The 24,998-nt window shown below is 38.4% G+C and overlaps 1 protein-coding gene across 15 annotated transcripts in view; it reads right to left on the reverse strand.

Annotated features, from left to right (window-relative positions):
• Nucleotides 1–4,196: 4,196 nt before the first annotated feature.
• Nucleotides 4,197–24,998, reverse strand: part of LOC124188114 (stress-activated protein kinase JNK) — a 153,360-nt gene continuing 132,558 nt past the window's right edge. For 9 of the 15 annotated variants that reach the window (XM_046580484.1, XM_046580479.1, XM_046580486.1 and 6 more), the window contains 9 exons: nucleotides 18,826–18,883; nucleotides 10,979–11,342; nucleotides 6,641–6,770; nucleotides 6,259–6,456; nucleotides 6,036–6,170; nucleotides 5,781–5,910; nucleotides 5,342–5,506; nucleotides 4,924–5,048; nucleotides 4,197–4,755 (listed from right to left, as the gene is read on the reverse strand). In XM_046580484.1, coding sequence (XP_046436440.1) covers nucleotides 4,603–4,755; nucleotides 4,924–5,048; nucleotides 5,342–5,506; nucleotides 5,781–5,910; nucleotides 6,036–6,170; nucleotides 6,259–6,456; nucleotides 6,641–6,770; nucleotides 10,979–11,118 — 1,176 coding nt within the window. In that variant the 5' untranslated portion in view covers nucleotides 11,119–11,342; nucleotides 18,826–18,883 and the 3' untranslated portion in view covers nucleotides 4,197–4,602. Of the gene's footprint in view, nucleotides 4,756–4,923; nucleotides 5,049–5,341; nucleotides 5,507–5,780; nucleotides 5,911–6,035; nucleotides 6,171–6,258; nucleotides 6,457–6,640; nucleotides 6,771–7,176; nucleotides 7,426–10,978; nucleotides 11,359–18,825; nucleotides 18,884–18,984; nucleotides 19,211–24,998 lie in introns of those variants that run through there. The other 6 variants (XM_046580491.1, XM_046580487.1, XM_046580493.1 and 3 more) reach the window with 6 other exon arrangements.

Genomic DNA, 24,998 nt, shown 5'->3' on the forward strand with positions numbered 1-24,998 from the left:
GATTTCATTAGTTATTACAAATGACTTCCAAGACAATGATAATTTACCTTCGCAATAACAAGAACCGTTTCACAGGAACCCTGTATTGTTGATCTCGAATGACCGATTTGAGATCGCGTATTAAACCGTCGTAATTAATTTTTTCTAACTGGAATTTTCAAACATTTTTGGTGAGGCTCAGTACTCGTAATGACAATAATCGCAATAATCACAGTATCTAATATTATTCCGTTACTGTTATTATTGTTAATTTTATTATTCATATAATCATTACTGTTATTCTTACTTATATTACCATTATTATTATTGTTGATGGTATTATTGTTAAGTTTATTATTAAGATTATTACTATTACTTTTTTTATAATTAGTGTTACAAAAGCTTGATGATTATTTGGATCGGACTGTAGCAATATATTCACATAATTATCGTCGTGGAAATAAGGATTAACGTTACCATACATTACTAATTAATCAAATTGGTTAATATTTGTAGTTTCGCGTTATATGCACAATAAATATAGATACAATTCACATTTCATAACTATTTATTTTTTTTCCACGCATATTCTCCGATGCAATTTATAAAATGTTGTGACAGATATCGTGTAGAATTTCAGAGCTACGCGTTTATTGATTATTTTTTATCTTTCTTTTTGTAGTTTTCAAATTTCATCCTCCATTATACGCTTCTGCGGTAAAATATATAGCCTTGTTCAAAGAGTGGGTCTTAAAAAAAATTGATTTGTTGAATTTCGTTCGTAATATTTGATACGAAAGTGATTATTATTATTTTATTATTTTTACTTCTTCGTTATATTATTATATATATATGTATATATATATATATATATATAAGTTGTATGTGAATCATCTTTTCACCGCGTGAGACAATGCCTACGCACGTAAAAATATCGGATAAATACCTCTAAATCACGGTATTTGTCGGTGTTTTATTTTATACTTGCGTGAAAAATTGCAAACCAATGTTTATCACACACTCTGATTACATACCCGCAACGTTTGTAAATTTTTCTTTTCTTTCACCTTTTTATTCCGTTTCTTTAGAAACCATTACTCCTAAAAAAGAATCAACAATAAAATAACTTCATTAGAAATCCTCCCTCTCCCCCATACCCCATTTATACGCACTTTTAATTATCAACAAATTATTTACCTATTTCAATTTGGCATTCAATTGCCTTCAGCACGAGCGTATTATTCAATTTTGAGTGAAGTTGTCATTTGTCGACATGTTTTTAAATTGGTATTTGTAACGCATATTTTGTGCAAGTACACCTTGAATTTTTTTCGTACGGGCTTAAACGTGAATGAAGTTTGTTTCATGATACGGTATTATGATTTCACTTATTGAGCTTTGGGGAAAAATGCAATATTGATTGATATACCAAGGGTCATTTGAACGCAGCAATAATTGCATACTAGTGCTGAACTGGAAAATTAAAATTACCAAAGAAAAAAATCAAAGGCGGAAACAAAGTTCACAAATTAGCGAATTAATCTCGTCAATTATGTGTACTATTAAATACTAGGTAAATGGTTATAGATTATTTCCAGTGTCTGGGAAAACATTGTTTTTACATAATAATTTATAATATAGAATTTTTACATCGATATATATGTATAAGATAAAACTTAATTTAGTTACATAATCAGTAAAAGCATTTGCGTCTACAATTTTTCTCCAATACATCAGATTACCCATCTCATACGCCAGAGCACGTTACTTTTTCTCCAACGCTATTATATGACTAATATTTATACATAGGTCGTTTAATTAATAGACCTATACCAATTAAATTAAGATACTAATAACTAATCAACTAACAATAACCAATAAAAAAGTGATTGCAAGGGCCACGGCAATTTTCATAGACTAATAGCTGTGGCATATCACGTTCCATCTTTGTTTTCAATCGCTATTAAGATCGCAATTAGTTGAAATAGTTTAGTCGACAAAAAACTTTTCATTGCAACAGTTCTTTCTGAATAAAGTCGTTGAATTTTCAGAAACTTCATTACAGCTGTAATATGATATAATCGGAATTATTAGCAAATTTTTTCTCAAAGATTGCAACATATTATACCAGAGCTGTGTATACACCCATCTGTTAGCTAAATATATACAAATCGTTATTTCGTAATGAGTAAATATATTTTTTACTCACCACCACTCAACCTCACATAAGTTCAACTTTACCTAAGTAAGTTTATTACTATTTATTATTATTATTATTTTTTATTTACCTTTATTTTAGTTTTTTACTCCTCGTTTGCTCGGTAATTTATGAGCAACGGGGACGTAAAAACTTAGGAATATGCGATAAAAGTTCATTGATAAAACCACGTTTCATCATGTTTCGTAATAATTTTCTGATGTAACATAATTAGTAAAAAATTGTATCATCTAACACGGCAAACCAAATATTGCATCGCTGTTGTTATTGTTTTTTCTTACAGTGGCAGTACTGATCAATCTCGTTCAGATGATAGACAATATTTCTGAGTTAAATGATATTCAAATGTTCCCTTGCTACATCGTTTTCAACGAGATTAGAATAATCTTCGAAAAAGATGCTTCGTTGGATTTCATTGACCTGTGAGATCACTGTGCCAAATGTACGTTGGAATAATTTATGGCAGGCTCCTATTCAAATACTTCTCTAGTTTCGTCTAGATAATCAATTGATTAACGTGTAACGAAGAAAATTTAAAATTTGAGACAATGCTATTAACTTTTCTTCTACAAACGAAGAGTTGTTTTCGACACACTACAACTTGTTTCATTATGAAAACGAGTTACGTTATACATGAGTTGTTCTATTGCTGCTGCAAAGTGATTATTGCCTCGAAAACGTAAAAAACCGAACAAATTAACGATTTCAAAATCAAATTAAAATGAACGACTGAATTTTAACGACTATACGGGAATGCGTATCATTTATTCCCATAATAGTTTTGAATGAATATAATTTTTATACAATTATTGTTATCGATGTTCTTAGTGTGATTATTGACACAAAATTTGATTGGGAATTTTTAAGTAAGAAAAATCGAACATTATGCATCAACAATAACGTATAGAAGAGGTTTCGGTCGACCTGTAAATTGCCACAGCAGCAAATGAACAACGATTTTCACGATGACAGTAATTGCACATTGTAAAACATGCATTCATAGACATGTCAAAGCATTTTACCAAATTGTAAAAATTGCTTCACAGTCGTCAGTTCAAAACAGACTGATCCTGGTAACGACTCGGAATACGATAGAAAGTGTCTCTACACAATATGAAAAGTGTTGTTATAAACCCATGAGGTAGAGGTATTATTTAAAACCGTATAGAAAAGTATCGAAGACAAAACGTTTACGTTTACATCTTCCAGCTTCGTCAAAACGTTCTATTCATCTAAAGAACTGTCGAAATAATGTGAAATACACAATTATTCTTCACAGGCAGTGAATCGCAAATGTGTATAATTTAACCCTCGAGATACTGAATTTCATTGCTCGGATTTTGAATAGTCTGCCACACTCTCTTATTCAAAGAATATTTAGATGTTTACCGATTCTCTTAAGCTTTGCGGTTTTCACGCAGTTAATCACTTTCCATCACATTCCGTAGTAGCAAAATATGAGAACCGATTGTAAATTGAATGTCGTCGATGCGGTTTGACATTTCACATAAAAAGCCAGTCACTGTGATTAATGTGATCCATTCTTCCAGTACCAATTTTTACTGTACAACGTAGAAAATACCACTTTTCAGTGTGTACAATCATCCAGAGTATCAGTTTGGTTCGAAATGCTTAAAGAATGCAGGTCGGATATATTTTTATAATGAAACCGGTAAGTCGTCACCCCCTTTGACTTACTCTACGATCTCGCAAAGAATAGTTTACAATTGCCCAAAAAACTTGTGAACAAAGACTTTTGGTTGAGACTGCAATTTAATTTTTTTAAATACAAACACAAGCACCTTTTCTTTTCGCTGTTATTATGACAGCGGAAAAACTTGTGTCACAGGATCGAAAGTCCAAATAATAATGTACTCATTAATCGGAAGCAGTCGCTTTACAGTTCGAGAAAGTCTGTGTATTGGTTCATACCACAATAATTAGGTTGCTTGTAAGAAGCTTACAAGTAACTTACCGAAGCTTACTTGTAAGAAACGAGGTGCAGGAAGGTTTTATTTTTATTTACGTTTTTTGTTATATTTTTTTTTTACATTAGTTGTTTTTTTGTTTTTTGTTTTTTTTTTTCTAGAAAAATCTTACGTAAATTTCTCCAAACGCAACTGACTCGTAAGAACGAAATCATAACGTCCACACAAACAACCCTTTCTTATATGAAATTACCCATCATTTATCAGATTTTTGTTTTGTTTAAATCAGTTTTGTCTTGGTTTTCTTTTTTTTTTTTGTATTGAGATTACCTCATAGAGCAGTACTTGGACTGCTTGGACTCCATTTTAGGGTAGATTGCGACTTTATTCGTGTTATCTTTTCTTTCTTTCTCTAATTCACCGTTACTATAACTCAGACTGTCGCGTATTTTGAAAATACAGAATTCCAGCCAGTGTCTACCGTGATCCAGCTGAATCTGCGGGTTGTGCAACGGCAACTGGGTTATGGCTTGTTTCGTATTCCATTACTTCTTGATAAATTAACTCCTTCCACTGATCCACGGTGTGTTCCCTCTCATCGACGCTGTGATCATACGGTCCAGGTGCAGGCTGATACAGATTGATAAAGAAAATATGACAAATTTTGATAACAGTCTCTACCAAACTAGATGTACAAATAGTGTATTAACATATTCTCATTGAAGTTGTCAGTTCATTTACTATGACTGAGTACAAATACATCACTGTTTTCTTCTCTTATCTTGAAAATATACTCACAGCGTTAACTTCTCCTTCGTCATACCAGACGTTGATGTAGTTATGCAGCAGCGCATCATCCACAGAGATTCGTCGCTCGGGATCGATGACAAGCATACGTGAAAGAAGGTCTCTGGCTTGACTCGCTGTCGTTGCAGAGGTGAAGAAAAAAAAAAAAAGAGGGAGAAACGAAATCATTGTTATTAGTATTTAATGAATCGGGTGAGACACAGAGTCGAACAGACAGCAAATGCAGGGCAAATTTTTGCAATACAAATTTGATAAAGATGTCAACTGAATCAAGACTTGCGTCTAATGTATGTATTTTTACTTTAATTAACATGAAATGGACCTCCCATTGTGCTTAATGGCACGGAAATTTTTGCATTGGCAATCTGTTAAGATCTGTGCTATTTGGTCTTAGCTAGTGAAGAACAACCTCTACCTTTTAGCCTGTTGTGTTCAGAGGAATCTGACGGAAACAAGACGTCTGGGAAAAGCCTGTCGAAAGGATATCCAGGATATCTCGGCCTGTTTTCAACGTAATTCCTCACCGTCGGCTGCAGTCGTTGCATAAACTCTGCTGCGGGTGTTCCTAATTGCTCTGTACGACGAATAGAGGAAATAGACGAAATTCAAAGATAATCGAACAAGGTATGTTTTGCGTTCCTTTAATACTGTTCCAAATTGTCTTCGACTTTGGTGTAACAATTGGGTAAAGCTGATGCAAAATTGTTTCCAATATATTTCCAGCTAACTGGTTTTTCGGATCCTTTAATGCAGTGGATAATATGCAGAAATGTGTCGAATAGCATCAATTTGAATGGAAAAAGATGTGTTCAAACATCAAAAACTGACTAAAAAACTTCGTTACTTACCAATGATTTTGTTCCACTGATCAATGTGATCGGTTCCGGGGAACAAGACGCCACCTCGAATCATCTCTCCCATAATGCATCCGACCGACCAGATATCCACGTTCTCTTTGTATCCCATGCCAAGAATTACCTGGTCACGAAATAATTGATCATCACATATAATGTAAATTATGACAATCTTAAATTAATTCCTGTAACCAACGGTGATTTGAAATTGAGAATTGTTGAACGATGACTATTTTCCAAAGATTTTACCTCGGGTGCTCGATAATATCGCGTCACGACGTACGGCGTCATCATGAACGTTGTGCCGGCAGTCCTGGCCAGACCAAAGTCCAATATTTTCAGGGTACAATCCGATTTCACAACAATATTGCTCGGCTTTAAATCCTAAAAAATCAGATACGAGCTCGTTGATTTCATTTCGAATTGTTGAACGAATGGGTGAGACTTAAACTAGACAACTTCGACAACTTGCCCTATGAATAATGCCAGCGGAATGTAAGTGCTTGATTCCACAGAGCATCTGATACAGGAGATAGGACATGCGTTCGTGATCCAAATCCATTTGGATCACCTGGCACAGATTGGCATCCATCAGCTCCATAACGAGGTAGACGTCTTGGAACTCGTCCAAGGATCGTTGAGGTGTGAATGCATTCAGAAGTCCGATGATCTGCAAAATTTATCGATACTTATTCTATTTTTGGAAATGGATTGCAGATTTTTGCTCTTCTTTTTTTAAATACTTTTTGCTTGCTCGGAGATTAATTCGAATCTAACGAATGTTCGTTTCTGTTACAGCACAACTGTGAAATCATTGAGAAATCGCACAACGGAATATCACGATGCGTTCTTACGTTTTTATGGTTCACGAGTTTCATGAGCTTGAATTCCCTGTAAGCTCGTTTCGCGTGTGTTACATTCTGAAACGGTCTGGACAGCTTCTTGATGGCTACATTTTGCGCTGTCACTGTATCGTAGGCCGCACTGCAAGCAAACAATATCACCTTACAAAATCCTAGTTCATCGAATAACTGAGGAGAATTCTTTCACGTGTCAGGTACAGGATAAGAAGTCGATTTGAAGCTACATGCGATGTTCAGAGATTATTACGACGATGATGATACAAAATGCACTGTATTAGTCACAAATTACCCCTCCCCTCCAAATCATACGAACTTTAATAATAATTTTGCGATTGCCGACGAAGATATGAAACGTCTCTCGTCTTGTACGTCAAAGATCGTTCAGAGTTTGAAAACGATCTTTGCACGGTTTTTAAAAAAACAGTCGAATAAGCGATAAGATGAAATAGGTACGTTAATTTCGTAACACTGTACATATAAATATCGGTTAATTCGATCGAATAAATCCAAGAAATAGCATAACTCACCAAACGATACCTTGAGCGCCGACGCCTCGTGGCGCGACGTCGACGTAACGCTCAGGAATGCAGAGTTCCGTGTCACCGGAAACGTACCGACGATATCCGGCTCTGATGTTTCCACCGGCCAAAGCGTTCACCGCATTTTCCATATTGAGTTTGGCTCTCTTTTGTCACCTTCGTTCTTTTTTTTTTTATTTTTCTTATTTCGATCCTCGCCAAGATCGTGCGCTCAAACTAGTCGTACGTTTGTGCTAGCTACCAAATCAACCACAACATAGATACAATAGGGAACGAAGACACTTTTTGTTGAATTTTTGGGACAGCAGTTGTCACGCGTTTTCGAAAATTATTCAACAATGGCTAAACGTATCCACCGTTCGATGTGAATGTCTGGCAAAATTTGCAATTTCAGAATTACGCGTGACATTTGCGTATCCTCATCACCGTCACCGATTCTATGTTGTACACAATTATTTCCGAGTCAAGTGGAAATTTACAATTAGATATGAAAAATATTTCAACGGCTACATTTTGCAGGGTTAAATTTAAATGGCAATGATTTTGGGGAAATTTTACGATACAGAATCGATGACGAATGCACGTGGTCGTCGGAACCATCCATACAATTTCAGTTTCTACGACACTTATAACCAGCCCTCGACCGACGCTGAAGAATGCCTCCTCTCGTCATCTTGTATACATTTTGTACGTTTGAAACAAAAAAAAAACAAACAATCCCACCGCCCATATACATAAATTACAAAACTTGAAAATGAAAAACAAAAATCGTGATGAGGCAATACCGACACCGTCCCAAAACCAAAATCATAACTGGATGGATCCAAAAACCATGCATAAAACGTAGTAAATAAATTAATTAATAAATGAATAATTAAACAAGTAAATGGATAAATAAATTATCAAAGCGGTCTGAAATAAATAAAACAAGTGAATCAATTTAAACACTATATATGTAAATAGTGCAAGTCGCCGAGTGGTTATAAAAGAAAGAGGAATTCAAAGAATTAATCAATTCGTATTGATTGTAATTTTTAACAACGAAACACTGACGAAAATAATATTATTTAATTATCGTCATGAATTTTTACTTGCACTTTGCATATAAATTTCTATTCCTCGTTCTGTTTAATAACAAATATGCAACACTATCTGTTCAACAACACTTGTAAATAAAATTCTACGTAACGATGGGGGACAAACGCTAAAGACAAACGATATGCGCTATGTAAGTATGGGGCATTCTACGACAAGTGAGCCAACCTCCGATTAAGTCACGTGAATGGAGCATAGACAGGTTATTTTAATATTTTTGGTACACTTTTCACTGATATACGATTGCTTAAAAACTGACCGCTTTAGTTGTTAAATGAATTTTTAAACGGTTATGAATTACTTTGTTAAATCGATATTACAAGTAAAATGACTGGTCAACAGAGATAATTTTTCCCAGCGTAATAAAAAACTTATTCCAAGAATGTTTTTGTGATCTCATTTTCGTATCTCAGTTACGAAATATTTCATTTTATAGATCCCGATAAAACCACAAAATAGGTATAAATCGAAAATGGTCAGGTTGGAGGTTGGCTCATTTGACATAGTATGCGATTGCATGCATCAGCAAACTGTGTCTATTTCTAACTTATATACGCGAATACGACTCGTGACAGGATAACGATGAAATTGATTATAGATAAATCGTATGGATGGTCCTTCGCTCACTTTGTCCCCGTGTCCCCTAAGGAGCTCCGCTTACCTGCGTATCATGTCAGCTTTCGATCGAATACTCATTTCCCACGAGACATACTGATCACTATAAAATTGAGAGAGAAAAAGGTGTCGAGGGAATTTGATCAACTTACTTTTTGCTTCTATTCTGTCTTCACTTCCAGATAAATTCGATCAACAAGTGTGTGTAAGGAAAATATCTGATAACTGGTGAAGATATTCTGTTTCCAAATATTGAATCAGTAGTTTCTCTATGTGTCGTTATTTGAGGACTTGATTTTCAGTCAAGGCAAGTGAAATTCAAACATGCAACTCCTTCTTCTATATTTCAGGTGAAAATTATCTTCCAGGATAAATACTTCAACGTCAGACAAAATTCTAACTAAACAATGCAACTATGGATCATGAAACTATATTCAACCATTGGTTTGACAAATAGATTCATTTACATGGCAGAAATAAATGCTGCAGAAACGAGAAACAAATTATCTTCAGAAATAAATAATCTTCATTTCGGTGAGCGAATATGCATAGAAAAAAGACTTCGTCCGACTCGACGTTAAAAGCATAAGTCGTCTTAGCACGGAGGTCAGTGAATAATATAGTCGACGTTGGAATTGTTCAAGAATTTAGCTGATGAGTATGGTCAAAATACCTTTGAGCCTCCATTAGAGTTTTTTGAATTTTTATAAATATTGGACAAACATACCTAGGTATAATATACGTTAGGTATGTACCCACAGCATCGAGAGGCGCGTATAACAAATCTGAACGACTGTGTAAACAATCGCGGCCAGAGGCGGCCATGCAGCATTTTGCATAGTGGAACGTCTGTTTTTGTTTAGATTGGCAAGTAAGTACGCGTGGAAGACTTTACATCTCAGTAAATCACGACTTGGTCCACGGTGAACCGCGGATCGATGAGATCATTTTGATCAATTTCTACCAGCTGTCTTCTACATGTTCAAACGGTTGCCAGCGATGCCATGGTTTGAAAAAAGGAAAACGAGTGATTTTGAGAGAAAAATGAGTTATCGTCAAGCGATGAAAAGAATGTCAGAAATCTAACGCAGCATTACCTGTGTTATGACTCGTCATTTCTTAAACTATGAAAGTAAAGTTGTTAATATAGCGATGGTAAGAATTATCACGTAAAATAGGATTTTAAATAATTACAATTAACAATATGCATAAAGACTTTTCACATAAAATTCATATATTTGAACTCTCGTCACTTTCAGGTCTGTCCACCATTGCTTGGGTTGCTTTGCACTGAGAATATTATGGTTACGACTTTTTCATTTTGCGAAATATCAAAAAATTTCTCACCTTGCGAATCATGAGTTTAAATTATTTGTGATAAAGTCAGAGCATCTCGGTCTTCTGAAGTAACTAAAAATCGTACCGTAGAAATTAAAAATGGTGAGGTTTCAGACGTGTAAATTTTACATAGATTGCCCTAAATCCTGTGAACTCCAGAAGACAAAACTCAATTTTTCCATACACGTGAACTAGCTCTTTACATGCTAATAGAGCTGTAAGGTCACATGACAAAAGTACGCAATTGATCATAAAACTTCAAATAACGTCAAAAACCAAAGGATCTGAAAAAAGCGACTGAAAGTGAGCCAACGCGGAAGAAGTAGGTACCAAACTAAAAGTGAATTCAGCGATTCACTGCCAGCCATGCTCATATCGCATTCAAGAAAGAGCCCGGATCGGTTAGACTCAATATCTACACTCCATTTTTCAAACCATTGATTTCTCACTCTTTTGCCCCTTTTTCTCTCTCCCGTTTACGAAGTAGCGAGGATGAAATGCTGCGATAGGCTGACGGTTTATGGCCGGATCTTATTGCTATTGGAAAACGTTAACCGATAGGTTCTAGGACATTGTCTCACTTACCTAAACGATTTACTGCAGGTTTTCCAAAGAACCGATACCAACACCGTTTTACTTACTATCCGTATCGCCGACCTCGCACTTTTTTCGATCTCGGATAAAATCACGCTCGCCAACGTTGGAGAATGAAATCAGGCAAATTAATAGGGCAGCTACTCACCAGACGATACCCTGGGCTCCGGATCCAATTGGCTTGAGGTTTTGGTAGCGTTTGAGGATGGTGAACTTTGTGTCCCCGACCTCGACCGTGTAGAACAAGGCTGACAGCCGGGATGTCATGTCAGGCCCCAGGTAAGGCATGCGCCTCACTGCCCCAACTCGCCTTTCCTGCACCTGCACTTGCACCTCCACCTCCACCCCTGAGCACTCCTGGTGCACTCGACGCGGGCTTAGGCTCTTAGCCACGTTGGAGACTTGGAGACAAAAATGATTCCCGGTTCAACTTTACTCCCCAGTTTTCGACCCTCGGACTTGCTTCGCTTCTGATTTCTCACTCAATCAATCAGCCCGACAGCCAGATTTGTCTGGAACAAAAAACACCTACTTTCAACTTCGTCGCTTTTCTACTTCTCGTCTCGCTTCCGATCGCGGGTAAAGAGGTTCGTTCAAAATTTTAAATTTTACCGAACGACGGGGCGGGGTTGAAGTTCCGATTTATTTGATCGCGAAACTTGAAGTAAAGAAATCAAACTTTTACCAAACACCAAAGATTTGAATCTGGCCTTTTCGGAACTTTTCAAATTCAGAATTAGAACCGCACCTCCGAATGCGGTTGACAATTTGGAAAAAAAAACTCATTTTATTCGCTTTTTCTCGGTACATCCATTTTTAGTCAGCTTTGGAAAACCGGCGTTTTTCCAATAACCGATCGGAGAGACGAAGAATGCTAGTCCAAATGTCAAAGCATCAATTTTCCGGACACGTGCAGCGGTACAGCTGGCCAGACCAGCAATTTTCAATCGCCATAGTTTACTGCCCGTATTTATTGGGTACGTGTGAGCGAGGTATACAAACGTATTAAATTGTTATTGTAATTGCCTGCAGCCGTAATAGGATTATTGTCCCGTTGCGCGCTCGGCTAAAACTGCAGCAATATAGGGTCACCAAAAGCGAAAATGGTTGACAATGTCTGCGAATTATGCCCGGCTAACAAATCTACGCGTTTATACAGATTATAAGAGCATGACATATTTATATACTTAAGCATCAGTTGCTTCAAACTCTTTGCAATGTGTGTACTCATAACGGAATGATTTAGCTCGACTCTCATATCTGCCCGAACAACAATTCGATGACACTCAACTTTTACAACCTTGTATATAATACAATGGATTGTTTTGATCCAGGTAGAATTGGCGCACGATGACGATACACGTTTTAGCATTTATCGTGTTTGCGCAAACACATCGTTAACTTATGTTTGTTGGCTGTGCATACGGAACATTGACAGAGCGGATGTAACGGATATACAACCTCGATGAACACATTTTGTACCGATTTATGACTAGCTTTGCACGTCCGATAACATTTCGACTAAATTACGAGGCGCGTCACGAATTATCTGTAAACTAACAACGAAATCTGAAAGCTTCCGGTTAATTCGTGCGGTCTGTTACTACTCAATACGATCGAAGAACGCTTTTTATCAATATAATGGATAAAATGGACAGCAAAAACTTAAAATTTCCACTAACCTCCCGTGCGGGTTTTCGAAAGAACTGAAAAACAACGAAGGAAGGTAAAAACAAATTCCGTGCGACAAAAACGTAAAATAAATGCGAAAAACGCTTTTCGTCTTCGTTTGAACCAAACAAGATGCAGAAAACGGTGCAACATGGAACTGCTCGAGTAGGTCGCATATTACAGGCTGGTGCTGAGTTCGCCAGGTTCATTGTTGCGTTGAAAATCATTAGTAAGTCGTCAGCGCACGAAAAGGAGATGAATAAAGCCGTCCGCTTGTTCCGGTATCTGGGTCATGCCCTCTCTTCCAGGGCTGTTAAGCGCCGCATAGTAAACCCTGGACTCGCGTCACTACCCCAGCAGCAGAAGCTGCGATCGATGAGTAGAAATTGTTCCTCGAATCGCAATAAAGGTACATATTCTATGCCCCAACTATGCCCAAAAACGTGTGCAACAAAAATTGCACACGGCGATTAGCCGCGAGGAATCAGTTTTCAAAGTTTTTCCCGTAATGCGAAAATTCGACTTGGCGGCTTCCGACGCGCAGGGATTAAAAAAAAAAGCGACAGAAACAGAGAGACGCAGACAGGCAAGATCTTCTCAAGTGCCTCGTGACCGCGCCGCCGGTTCTCCGGGATTCCCCCGGTTATTTATAGAGTCCCCAGACACCGCCGCCGTCTGCGTGGGCCAGCAGCAGCCATCCTCTGAACGAGTCTGATATTCCTCGGAGGAACACATCCGCCTCCTTCTCTCCTCCGATTGCGCAACGTTGTCGGGCACAGACGTGCGTGTGCGGCGCGAAAACGCACGCGGAGAAAACGCGCGACTCGCAGGTGGATCTTCTTTTGACCATTTGTCAGAGGGATGCCGTGATGGAGATTAATCGGCTCGTGTACCATACTAGCGACTACTAATTACCACGGGACTGGTTTTACTTCCATTTTCTCTTATTTACTTCACCGTCGCGGCGAGCCTCGCCTACACTTTCTTATTTTATTCGTCTTATCAATCACTTTCATGGGCGGGATTCCCGATGCTGTTGCATCGTTAGACTGGGATTAGAGAAATATTATGGGATGAAAAATATTGGTAGACACGCGTGTTGTGTCAACGATCGAATAAGTCGAGTCGTTTATGAAAACCGAGTTGCTTTCGCTCTGTTGCGGCTGAAATGTGTTGTAATATCGAGGTTACGCAATGAGAAAATATTCATCTGTCATACTTGACAGAAAATTATAGTAAAATAGGGATCGTTACAACGACGACTTGAATATGTCTGAGTAAGCAAGTAATTTTTGTAAAATTTAGCTTAACTATTTAGCGTGATTAAATATTTTCGATATTAAATTTTCTATTCATTGCAACGTTGAGTTTGTTTGTTACATTTTTTTAGTTATATGTGGGCTTGAAATTAATTTATTGTTTCACCGACATTAAATTATCGCAGTAGTAACAACAAATTATAGTACCACTGATATTAATCAACAAGACTAGTAATACATGCTGGAATTTCTGGTTCAGATACTCATTTGTATTTTATGCTCAAAACTATATTTTTTCGTCATGGCAAAAAGTGAAAATAGTTAAGAACTGTATAGTAACTAGATCTAGAAGTTTTACTGGATATTGCGAATATCGTTCAATCATAAATTGCGTCAATAAAAAACGAACAAGGTTCAAAACCTGCAGCGAATCGAGTAAATCACGTGATATTTCATGAAAACGATACATTTTCGAAATAGAAAAATATTTCAGACTCAAGGATTTCGTGATAAAACAAATATCGATCATCGATTAATGTCGAGAAGTTACGTTGTGGATCAATTTTTTCAATGTCAAAAATGTATCGATTTAGCAATTTCATTCATTGATAGCACAGTTTATTCGCGAATAATGAATTCTTTGCTAACTACGTAAGATCAATTTTTCTTCGATCAAAAAAATGTTGTATGGAAAACTGTTATGGCTAACACATATATTAATAAAATGACACATATTATACAATAAATGGAACAGTTGAAAATACGTTATAAGCAATTGATAAAAAATTTATTAGCAAACGTAATGACTTCTGATCCATAAAACTCGAGCGCTAAATATCGTTTCAAGATGTTTTAAAAAACGTAGCATCGTATTACAGTAAATAATCACCATTCAGATTCACCCTTATACGTCTTGGATATCTAGTGATATTCGCTGCTGTTTACTAATTCTTAACAGGTGCTGTGAACTACTAAAAAATTCACATCAGCCTATACATACAGCCAATTATGTAGTCAGAGTGAAATTTACGACGTAATATTCAGGTCGATTCATAAATGGGGCAGTCGAATTAATCTGACCAATATGGGTAATTTTTTGGATTTCTTGTTTCTTTAAGAAAGTTGTCATGGTTTTCAAATTCGCAGGTTATTTTTCAACTTATGAGCAGAATCGTGCGGAAGAGTTGCACTGCAATAATTATTTTTTGCCAATAAAAAAAATTCTCGAATGTGTACATATATATATATATAATGGATATAATGGATAAACCCTGCGAGTATGAAACGTAAAAGCAACATTCTCGAAAAAAAAGGGAAATGTAACAGACATTCTCATTTTTCTCTCAATTAAAAGGATTGCCCCCTACACGAATCCCAACTTAAATTCTTGTAATATTGCACATGGAATTTGACTCTGAATTATAAAATATTTCAATTTGTGAAGATATACAATTATGATTAACATTGACAAGATTATCGTCTAGTTTTTCTCGTTTCGAGATTTAGCGGCAGTGTCATTTCGTAATTGTAAATCGTTAAATAGGGGAATCTACTTCCGTGAAGAGAACCCACGTCCAGATTATAATTTGAAGATGAACAAGGTTTGAGAAATTACCGATCATAAACAAGGTCCGATATCTTCCGATGATGTAGGTGAATGTCGTAAAGTTTGTTGAGCTTATTTCGCGATCATCGAAGCATGTGACAAACCCGGTAGCCGACTGGGAGCGTGGGTGGCGCGGTCTATAATCATTAGCCGTCCGCCGCATGCTGGATATTTTTAAAAGTATCATTACGAGGCTCCACTGGGCAGGAGTAACACTCCAATTCGTATGTCTCTCTTTGTTTACGACTCGCTTTCCTCGGCTGTGTCATTTAATTTAATTATACGAGTTATCATAATTTATCCCCTCATAGTATTTCATCTGTTTAAATCTCTCGGTCTCGTTTTTTACATCCGCCAAGTCCCCTCGCGGCTAATTCATTATTTAAGTCAATTTTACAGGTATTAGGCTATACGTATAATGTGCCACTGGGAAAAGAAAAACATTGCCTTCGGGGAAAAAAAAAAAAACAGTATAATTTCTCGCGTTTAATCAAGTAGTAATTACTAAGTACCTTCCGTAAAACAATCGATCTGTACAAATGATGTTTAACAACTTAGCTCGCTCGGATTTCAGCTCACGTGCAATTAGACAAAAATGCTGTCCACTGCAATACAAAGCGTTCAAAAATAAGAGTCTAGCTAACGTTAACAGAGAAGAAACAGAATATTATAGAAGGTAGGAAGGTTTATTCGAGTAGTACGCAAAAGAGTTTATTGCCATTGTTCGACTAGTTCTTAACTGCTGGTATAGTTGTACAACTTGGGAGATTTAGAATCGAAGTTAGTAATCCCGAATTGCTCAATCCGTACTCACCTAACTACTACGGATTACTTGTGCATGAAGACGACGAATACTTGAGACATTGCCACGGTAACTTTCGTCAATTTCCAAGGAGTATAATTATTTAACCGCCGTAAAGGAAAAAAAAAAAATTAATCCTCCTTGCGTAACGTTGCTTCAAATTGCACGATCATGGATAGAGTAAAAGCCTCTTGCGAGCGGCGGAAATGAGTTTTGCCAAGTGTATTTTGAGATTGCGAAAATTTCGAGTACTAAATGCTGAAGTGTAGACATTGCATCGAACTTGCTTGAAGGAGTACCGACAACATCTCCCGGACTGGTTGAAATTGTACGTGTAACGAAATGCGTACGCTTACACGATATGAATGCAATGATCGATTTGAATTTCCGTCAGAATACGGAGATAGTTATTCACCCAGCAAATATCTCTGTCATTTTTGAATGCGACACACGCACTTCAACTAACAACGTAATTACACAGTGGCACGCTGGCCGGCCCCGCGAATAGAAAGAGGCAAGTACACGAGCGTATCTCGCTACATTCTCGTATAACGACTTGCGCAACGCACGTGCGCGCATATATACGTGATACTCTGTCACGTTGTTTGAAGCGGCCGGCCGAGGAATTAGACGTCTGCGCTCGCTTAGCTCTCTGCGCTTTAGCATCTTCCTGCGGTTCTTTTTCCTCACCAAATTCCGAGTCAAGTATCGCAAGGCTCGAGACGACCGCCGAGCTTGCAACTTGGTTCTTCGAATCGAGTAGGAGTGAAAATTTGGAATGGTAAAATTTCCGAAATGTTTATTCAGGGGTCGAAAAATCATTGAATCGAAACTCACGATATATATTCACGAAAAATATTCTACTTCAAAACATCAAAATTCAGAGAAATTTTTCAAAAAAAAAAAATTGCTGCTTAATTGCATAAGATATCCGATTAACGTACTTTCAAATACGTCGACAAGTCACGGTTTTCGTCTCTGGTCAACTCTTTGGTACCTACCTATATGAACGTGCGAAGAATATTTCACAATACCAGAAATTAATGTCATATCTTTGTCTACGAAAACTCGAAAAGGCTAGTATTAGAGACGATTTTTGTAGTTGAAAAAAAAAAAGAAAAACAAACAACACCCTAAATCAACGAGTCTTTGGGAAATTTACGATTCGGAGGAACGAGATGCGGCGTAATAAAGGTCAAGCCGAGTTTCGACGACTGCGGGGAATTCGCCCGGCACCCTTAGAATCGTCCGAAACTAACCGACGCGATGTACACCGATGACGCGAAGCCTCTTGAAGTCTCGTTCTTGTATCGTTAGAGCCCTCCTGTGATGTGCGACCGACGGCGGCGGTGGTCGCGAGCTTTGGTGGCGCCCGATGTGTACGTTGGAGGTGATCCAACGTTGTAGCGGATAGGAATGCGAGCTTTCGACTGGGCACCGACGTCATTCGGACGCCACCGACACCGTGCCAGTTCCCATACATTCGCGCTAACCGGCGGATATGTATTTCGCTTCTAATTGGTGGGACTCGCCGGCTGCATTATATCCTGCCGGTCCCCAGACTGGGAACGGGATCGATTCGATATAATTCAGGAGATGTTTCGACGCGAGCACTCGGAAGTTGAACGATAGAGATTAAAGAAAGGTTGACAAAGTGGCGAGATCCGTTTCACCAGAGTTGAGAAATTAAACTGTACCTAAATTTTGCGAAAATGTGAAAACCGAGTCATTTCGACAGGAGTGATTCACTACTATAGAAAATTTAGAAAAAATATTTAAATAATCAGAGAGCTTTTCACATTTTTATAGGTAATACCTCAGTTCTGTAAGAGTGGCTTGGTTTTCACACCGGATAAATGAAATTCCACTCAACAAAATTTAGGGGACGATGTAAGTTTACAATTTATTGTTAAGAGCATTTCAGAGCGTTAAATATAAGTTGCTCGGGAGAATTAGGTTTTTAGATTCAGTATCAATATTGAAGAATAAATTTTTATCTGCCAAAATCGAGTGCGAACAAACCACTAGATATGCAAATACACCTCGATTTATTGAATGATGACGACTGTATAGCGATGGAATTAATTATACTGCGCCGAGTGTCGTTACTTTCACATGTAATTACTTGTTGGTTGCTGTAATCGTACATCGATGGTAATTGAAAAGCTCGAGTAGATACGAGTATCAACACGAAGTATTTTTTATTTATTGTTGGATCGCATGTAATTAAACCTCGAATGGCATATACATTAATGAATTCAGTAAAGGACTATGAAGGAATTTCGGGATGCAGCAGACGATTCATTGTAACGAGTCTTCGAATAGCTTTACAACCGTGATAGGTATCGGGTCAAATGAACCCGCTAGGATCAGTGACGTAGGGTTCGAACGTTCAAGCTTGATTAAAAATTGGCAAGCTTCGCGACGCCAAATCGACCGTGAAGTTGGTGAAACCGTTTAAACGCTTATTGTTGTTGTGCCAAGATCATAAAATCACCAAACACCTCGAAGTGGTGAAATAAATTGGCGTTTCCCGGCCTTTTGGGTTTAGAATACTTCGGTTGATTCAGACCTGCCAAGAGACCACCTCTGCCTTATTTTTATAATGTCACAACAGCTGTAGAATTAGCAAATTGACAAAAAAAAAAAAGACTCACCATAAACTGGCAGCCATTGTGGAAGGTTTGTGAAACAGTTGACTCGCTGGAAAGATATCTGTGAACAAGCAGGTAAAATCGTTTAGTATGTAGATATTTACAGGCACGAGAAACCACGAAATGATATCATAATAGTCGAGGGGAAGATGGATCACCCACGCATAATTATATTTCAGGTATTGACGAAATTCAAGATAATCCGAAGTCTCAAAGTATCAAAAATAAAGACATTCGACACAACGAGCACAAGCGATTTATAGGTTTTTCAAGGATCACTTAAAACCGACTCCCCGTCGATTGATAACGTGTGAGGTGATGAGTAAATTTTTTTAACAAATCTTTCGAACAAAGTTCTTCGCGGCGCGTTACAGATCTGCCCAAAGCTCTGGATGCGCCAGAACTAAATGGAAGTCGAGTCTCTTTCGCCCCTGCTTGATTCAGATACATACATACATATATATATATATACATACATACACACATATATATATACACAGCCGCTTCTAAAATTAATATAAATTAGAAGACAGAGTCAGTCGGGTGTTTTACTGCGGGTTAAGAGAAGCGGAAACAGAGAGAGAGAGAGAAAGAGAGAGGGGGTGGGGAGCTCATGGAATGCTAGCGCAGTTTGCGTAAATTAAGACAAGTCGTCGCCTGGCCAGTTGGTAGCCAATGGACTTTCCTAAACTGAAATAAGTCGCTGCTCTTGGCGATTTTGTATGTCAGTCAAAAAAAAAAAAAAAAAACCAGGACAAGTAAACTTCTCCCGATGATAATTTCACTTAAATTTAACATAATGTAACAGCACCCGACGATTGGATAGTCGAAACACTTTGATAACGATATTCACCATGCCGTTTTATATGCGGAAAGGAATCCTAGGTAGTGCCGATGATGCCCACGTGATCCCCTTTGGTTCAATGGCCCAAGTATATTTATGAGGATTCACCGGCAGACACATTATTAGATTTAATTACTTTTTGCTACATGTTCGACGTTGCGAACCGGAAGGTTCTCGTCATTTTTATTCTTCAAAGAGAGCCTACTTTTTTCCCTCGGATAAAAATAAGCCCGTATTCTTATACACCAAATAAAGGCCGGATAACGTACAAAGAGTCCGGTCAGTGAAAGCGCGTGATTCCCGATTGAGAACCGAGGTAAGAATCCGTTTGGTGGCGGTTCTGAAGCGAAGCCAGGAGCCTGCTACAAATTTGATAAGGGATGGGTTTCACGACAGCTTTATCCCGAGTCGCTTGCCCGTTACCTCGAAACCCGAATGGGGTCACACGGACTTTTAACGGCGGTTCGATTCGCGTTCGCAACAACAATATCAGGGATTTCGTAGCCTTGCACGTTCCGTTCCGTCGATGGTGTGAGACGCGAAACGCAAACAAACGGTACTGATAACTTATCTGGGATTCTCAAAGCCATTATTCAATCGGGAAACGACAAACACAAAAAGGGAATGTAAAATTTGATTCCGCTTATGCCAACAGTGTGAAAAGCTTTCATTCGTCCTCATTTCGACGGTCTGAAAACTGAATAAAGAGAGAATCATTCTCTTTCTCATGATTGTCAATTGTAATTTTAAACTCTTGTTTTTTTTATATTCCGACACGTTTATTCGGGACAAGCAAAACGGAAGATGAGAAAAAAAAAAAAAAAAACAAGGGACGGAAGCCTTTCACTGCTTTATTAAAGCCGAGCTCGTAACCCTAGTTCGGCATCATCAGCAGAATAAAAGGTCACTGCTGAGCAATTAAGAGTGTCAAGTTACTGCTAATGGCACATCAAAACACCGCTGCGATATCCTGCAGCAGCTCGAGTTGTTTGCTTATATCCAAGTGCACTCAAGAAATACCGCGGCTGTCAGGAAGAGATCAGGCCGGACCGAAAAAAGCTTAACGAAAGACTCAAAGGTCTGTGATCCATCCTTGAAATCCCGCGACTGAATTTTGACTGAAACCTGGTAGCCGAGCACTAAACATGCACTTTCGCGGGAATCGTATTGGTTCAATGAATAAATTATCTCACTACATGTGACAATCCAGTCGCTCAATATCTTCTGTAACTAGATTGTAAGCAAAAACTGACAAAAGAATGAGTCGATGTAATAAGTATTCATGAGTATAAAAATTCCCCGAGTTCTCCAGGTTTTTCCCTACCTCTTTTACACTAACAATTAGATTCCGAAAGTTTCACCACGGTAATACGCATCTTAATACTCAGAAACGTATAGAAATTCAAGAGAAGACACATTTTCATCATGACACTGAAGTCGCGTTCTGATTAGATTAATCAAAACCTATAAGGAGAAGGAAATTCGCTGATTAACATTTCCGGAACGAAGGTAAGGGTTCGCCTCTGAAATACAGCAAGGCATGTTTCGAGGGTACCACGTGTAGGAGGCCCCGTAGTGATCATGACCACAACGATATTTGACGGAGGTGGTTATTGTTCGTATAAACAACCAAAGGTTGGCGGCTTCGTCAGGTGGAGATGAACGCGCGACGGCTGACAATTCTGATATTAAACTTCCTGCCCACTGCATGAATTACACAGGTTTGCTCTGCAGCAGAGCTGCGCGACCAGCGCATGGATTTCCCAGCGGACGAAGAAGACCTGGAAGCTCAGCGCTCAGCCAACAGCAAGCTCTCGACTCGGAAGCACTCGGACATCTGTCACGTAGATATTAGACCCTGGGACGTGAACCTAAATCCATCCAGGCACCCAACGTACCGTACTGGCTGTACCCCATTTTCTCGAACAGCTACTGCTATACCCTCTTCGAAACGGCCCCGGCTTCAATAGACACTTAATATATGGTTAGAGATATTCATGCATTATATCGTATAACCAAAGTGGTTCGAGAGTCGAAACGATACGAGAGAGAATTCCGGGTGATTGTTCGGACTATATTTTTGCCTCCGGTACGGCAGTTCTATACGTCTTTGCGAAAAATTTATCATACAATGGATTATTCCAGAGGCTCTGCTGTATTATTCGTATACGCGTAGTGGAATGACTGACTGAGCAATTGGTTTCGTACTCTGCGATAAACCAATAGTTTCGTAGAGAATACCGGTTGGGACCGTAATTTTGCTTTGTGTCATTTTGTCGCAAACGTATCAATTTTGTTTTGCTAAATCATGCTTTTACTACTTTCCACTGAATGAACAAATGCAGACTTTCGTCGAGAAGCTACTGACTCGAAAATTCGACGAGAGAGTTTGCTCCAAGAAAAGTACCGTCAAGTATTCGACCATTTTCGTGATCCTAGGAGAAAAATTGTCCATCGATTTTAATGTTACAGCTGAATTTTTGCAATGGAGCATTCTTCCATTCGAGAAAGAGGGAAATTCCTTAGCATACTTAAATAGATGTTAACTTTTTGAAGCTCTAACCAAACGAAGAAAGCCTTCAATAAAGAGGTGATCGTTATACCCTTCGACGTTACATCCTGGGGTGAGGATTCGATGGATATTTATATCGTTAGTAATCGATGCTGTCTCTAGGATTAACGAGAAGAAGTCTTTTCTGACACACGCTTCGAAATCATCGTAAATCAAATTATTCGTTCCGTATGGATCGTCGACGAGAAGAGTCAAAGCGTTGACTGAAATGTGGGCTGAAAATTTCCCGTGAAGCGGGCTGGTCGAAAAGAGATTCTCGAGGGTAAACTCCTCCCCATTGCTTTAATCCTCTACCCTTGATTGAGGGTCCGCTGATAGGTTTGCTTCGATGCTCGCAGATACTCTGTGATTATCAAGCTGCGCATGACGCTTTGGATCACTTTTCAACGATTCTAACTGTCTCCCGACCGCTTCACGTATCAACGGCTAAAATTAACAAACTCGGATGTATAATGACAGGATGATTGGAAAGTTTGCTGACAATAAGACTTTTGAAATTGCGGGAATACGATTAGCAGTAATGAGCGAAATTCACGGAGTAAGCTAATGACGAACACTTTAACGCTAGGCTCTTCGAAAAGTCGCTTCGGAAGGATGACAAAAAAATGTTCAAAGCGATGCCATCACATTACTGTCAATTTATGAAACGGGATCGCAATGAGCCTCCACGTCGCCGTGAATTAAGCGAAACAAAGACAAGTAGTATTGAAAACTGAAAAAGATGGCATGACAACTGGAAAGATACATACCTACTTTGGAAGCAAATGATAATTGCATTAAGAACTTTGCGAATTATCATAATCAATTTGAAATACTGAGAAATTGATGTTGGTGTTACTTGAACACGTCATCGGTGATAAAAAAAAAGTTCAAATTCTGCTGAGAATTCTGTTTATTTTACTTTCTTCCAGGAAAAAAATGACCGGTTGGTAAAAATCGGATTTTGCATCGAGTCTGCTTGCCAAGACTAAGAAAGCGAAATTGGCATAAGAATTGAGTCTCCGTGACGCCTCGTACAATGTGTGGAAAAAAAATTTTGGAATCCAAGGACTTGAAGGTGTGCGGCAGGCACACAAATTTCCTTATTCTCAAGTCACCATCTCATAGTCAACTGCTTGAAACTGTCACGTCGAGAGTCGCGTGAATGGGAAATACGATGCACGCGTTCGTTAAAAATCCTCCCGTCATCGCTTCAGTCCCTGACAGACGTTCTTCGAGTAGTTCGACGTCGGTTTAGGCTGTAGATTAAAACTTCTCTCGTAATGTACGAGACTGTTGTTGGAATCGTAACGAGGCCTCGCTGCTAAACAGACGACAATTATCCCTGCGTTAACGATGAAATTGATTATTTATCAATTTTAACCGGCGCATGAAACATTTCGTCGAAATTTCCGTGTCTCCAATTTACTCTGTCAAACATCTTGGGCGATGTTCTCCGTCAAAGTAACGCATTCTATTCGATAATTATATCATCTGCCGCATCCTCCGTCTGACGGGTGCAGTCAAAGGTATAATTAGCTGACGGAATAATTAGGCAACACGAAATATTTTTAGAGTAGTAAAGGGGATACGGGAAAAAACAACACACACCGCAATCACTGTAATTTGAGACGCTAATAGAGTTGCTGTCGAGAAACTAGCTGTTGAAATCAACGGGATAGCAGAACAAAATTGTATCACAGAATTTGGTTCAACGAAATCGTACATCAAGTCAACATTTCGTTGGCAAAATTATCTGAGGCTGAGCCACTACTGGGTACATAAGTTTTAAAAAAAGGATAAAGGTGCTCCTTAACTACTGAACAGCGATTAATATGATATTAATTACTTTAATAAATCATAACATACAATGTTGAAGCGATACTCATTCTAGATTCGGAGGTTTGTTTGAACCCGATGAAAGGGATTTTGCTGAAAATTCGCTGGGACACAATCGCGAAGAGTCTTAGTTAGCACAGTGCGAAGAAGCGTGTAATTCGAAGCGGACAAAAGGACGAAAGTGATTCAATTTCCCACTTCAACGCAACTGACCCGGGAAGCTTGGCTTGACCGGTTTGAATTTGATTGTGAAAGGTTTATACAAAATCGTCCCGACTGTTCGTTCACACTCAGCCGGTGGTCATCTAATCTCTCGTCTCCCGTCTTTCGTCTCTCGTCTCTCTTCGTTCCGCTCATCTTTTAACCGCAAAACTCTCTCATAAGCCGCGGAGAAACGGGCTACAAATATTTTTAACGACTCTGATACGAGCCAATGAAAGCATTTCGTTCTAAGTCGTCTTCCGCTAAGCCCCGCGACAGATGAGAAACCGCGGAGACAGAAAAAGATGAAAAAATATGACGAAGAATACAACTTTGACCTACTGCTGCAGATCCCGAAGAATGCCTCTCGGCAGTCAAATATATTCGAGTTTAGGCTATTATTAGGATCAGATATCACGCCCGTCGAGGAATCGTTGTGTTGCTTTTCTAAATCTATCATCTCCAGACTGAACGCCGACACACGCGGGTGTATCCGATACATGCTCGTCAATAACAATCCACGTAAAAAATTAAATAAATAACAAAAAAAAAAAAAATTAATAAATACAACAATTCGATATAATAACCTCTCGAGACTTGATCGTTTAACCGACATTAGGACAGCTAGCTAATTTCGATATAATTGCCCAGATGAAATGACAGCGTTGAAAAGCTCTAGACGCTGTAGAACAGTTGATCCAATTAAATTTTTTATATATTTATACGGACCAAAAAAACACG

This window comes from Neodiprion fabricii, chromosome 1 (assembly GCF_021155785.1).
Source record: "Neodiprion fabricii isolate iyNeoFabr1 chromosome 1, iyNeoFabr1.1, whole genome shotgun sequence".
NCBI lineage: Eukaryota > Metazoa > Arthropoda > Insecta > Hymenoptera > Diprionidae > Neodiprion > Neodiprion fabricii.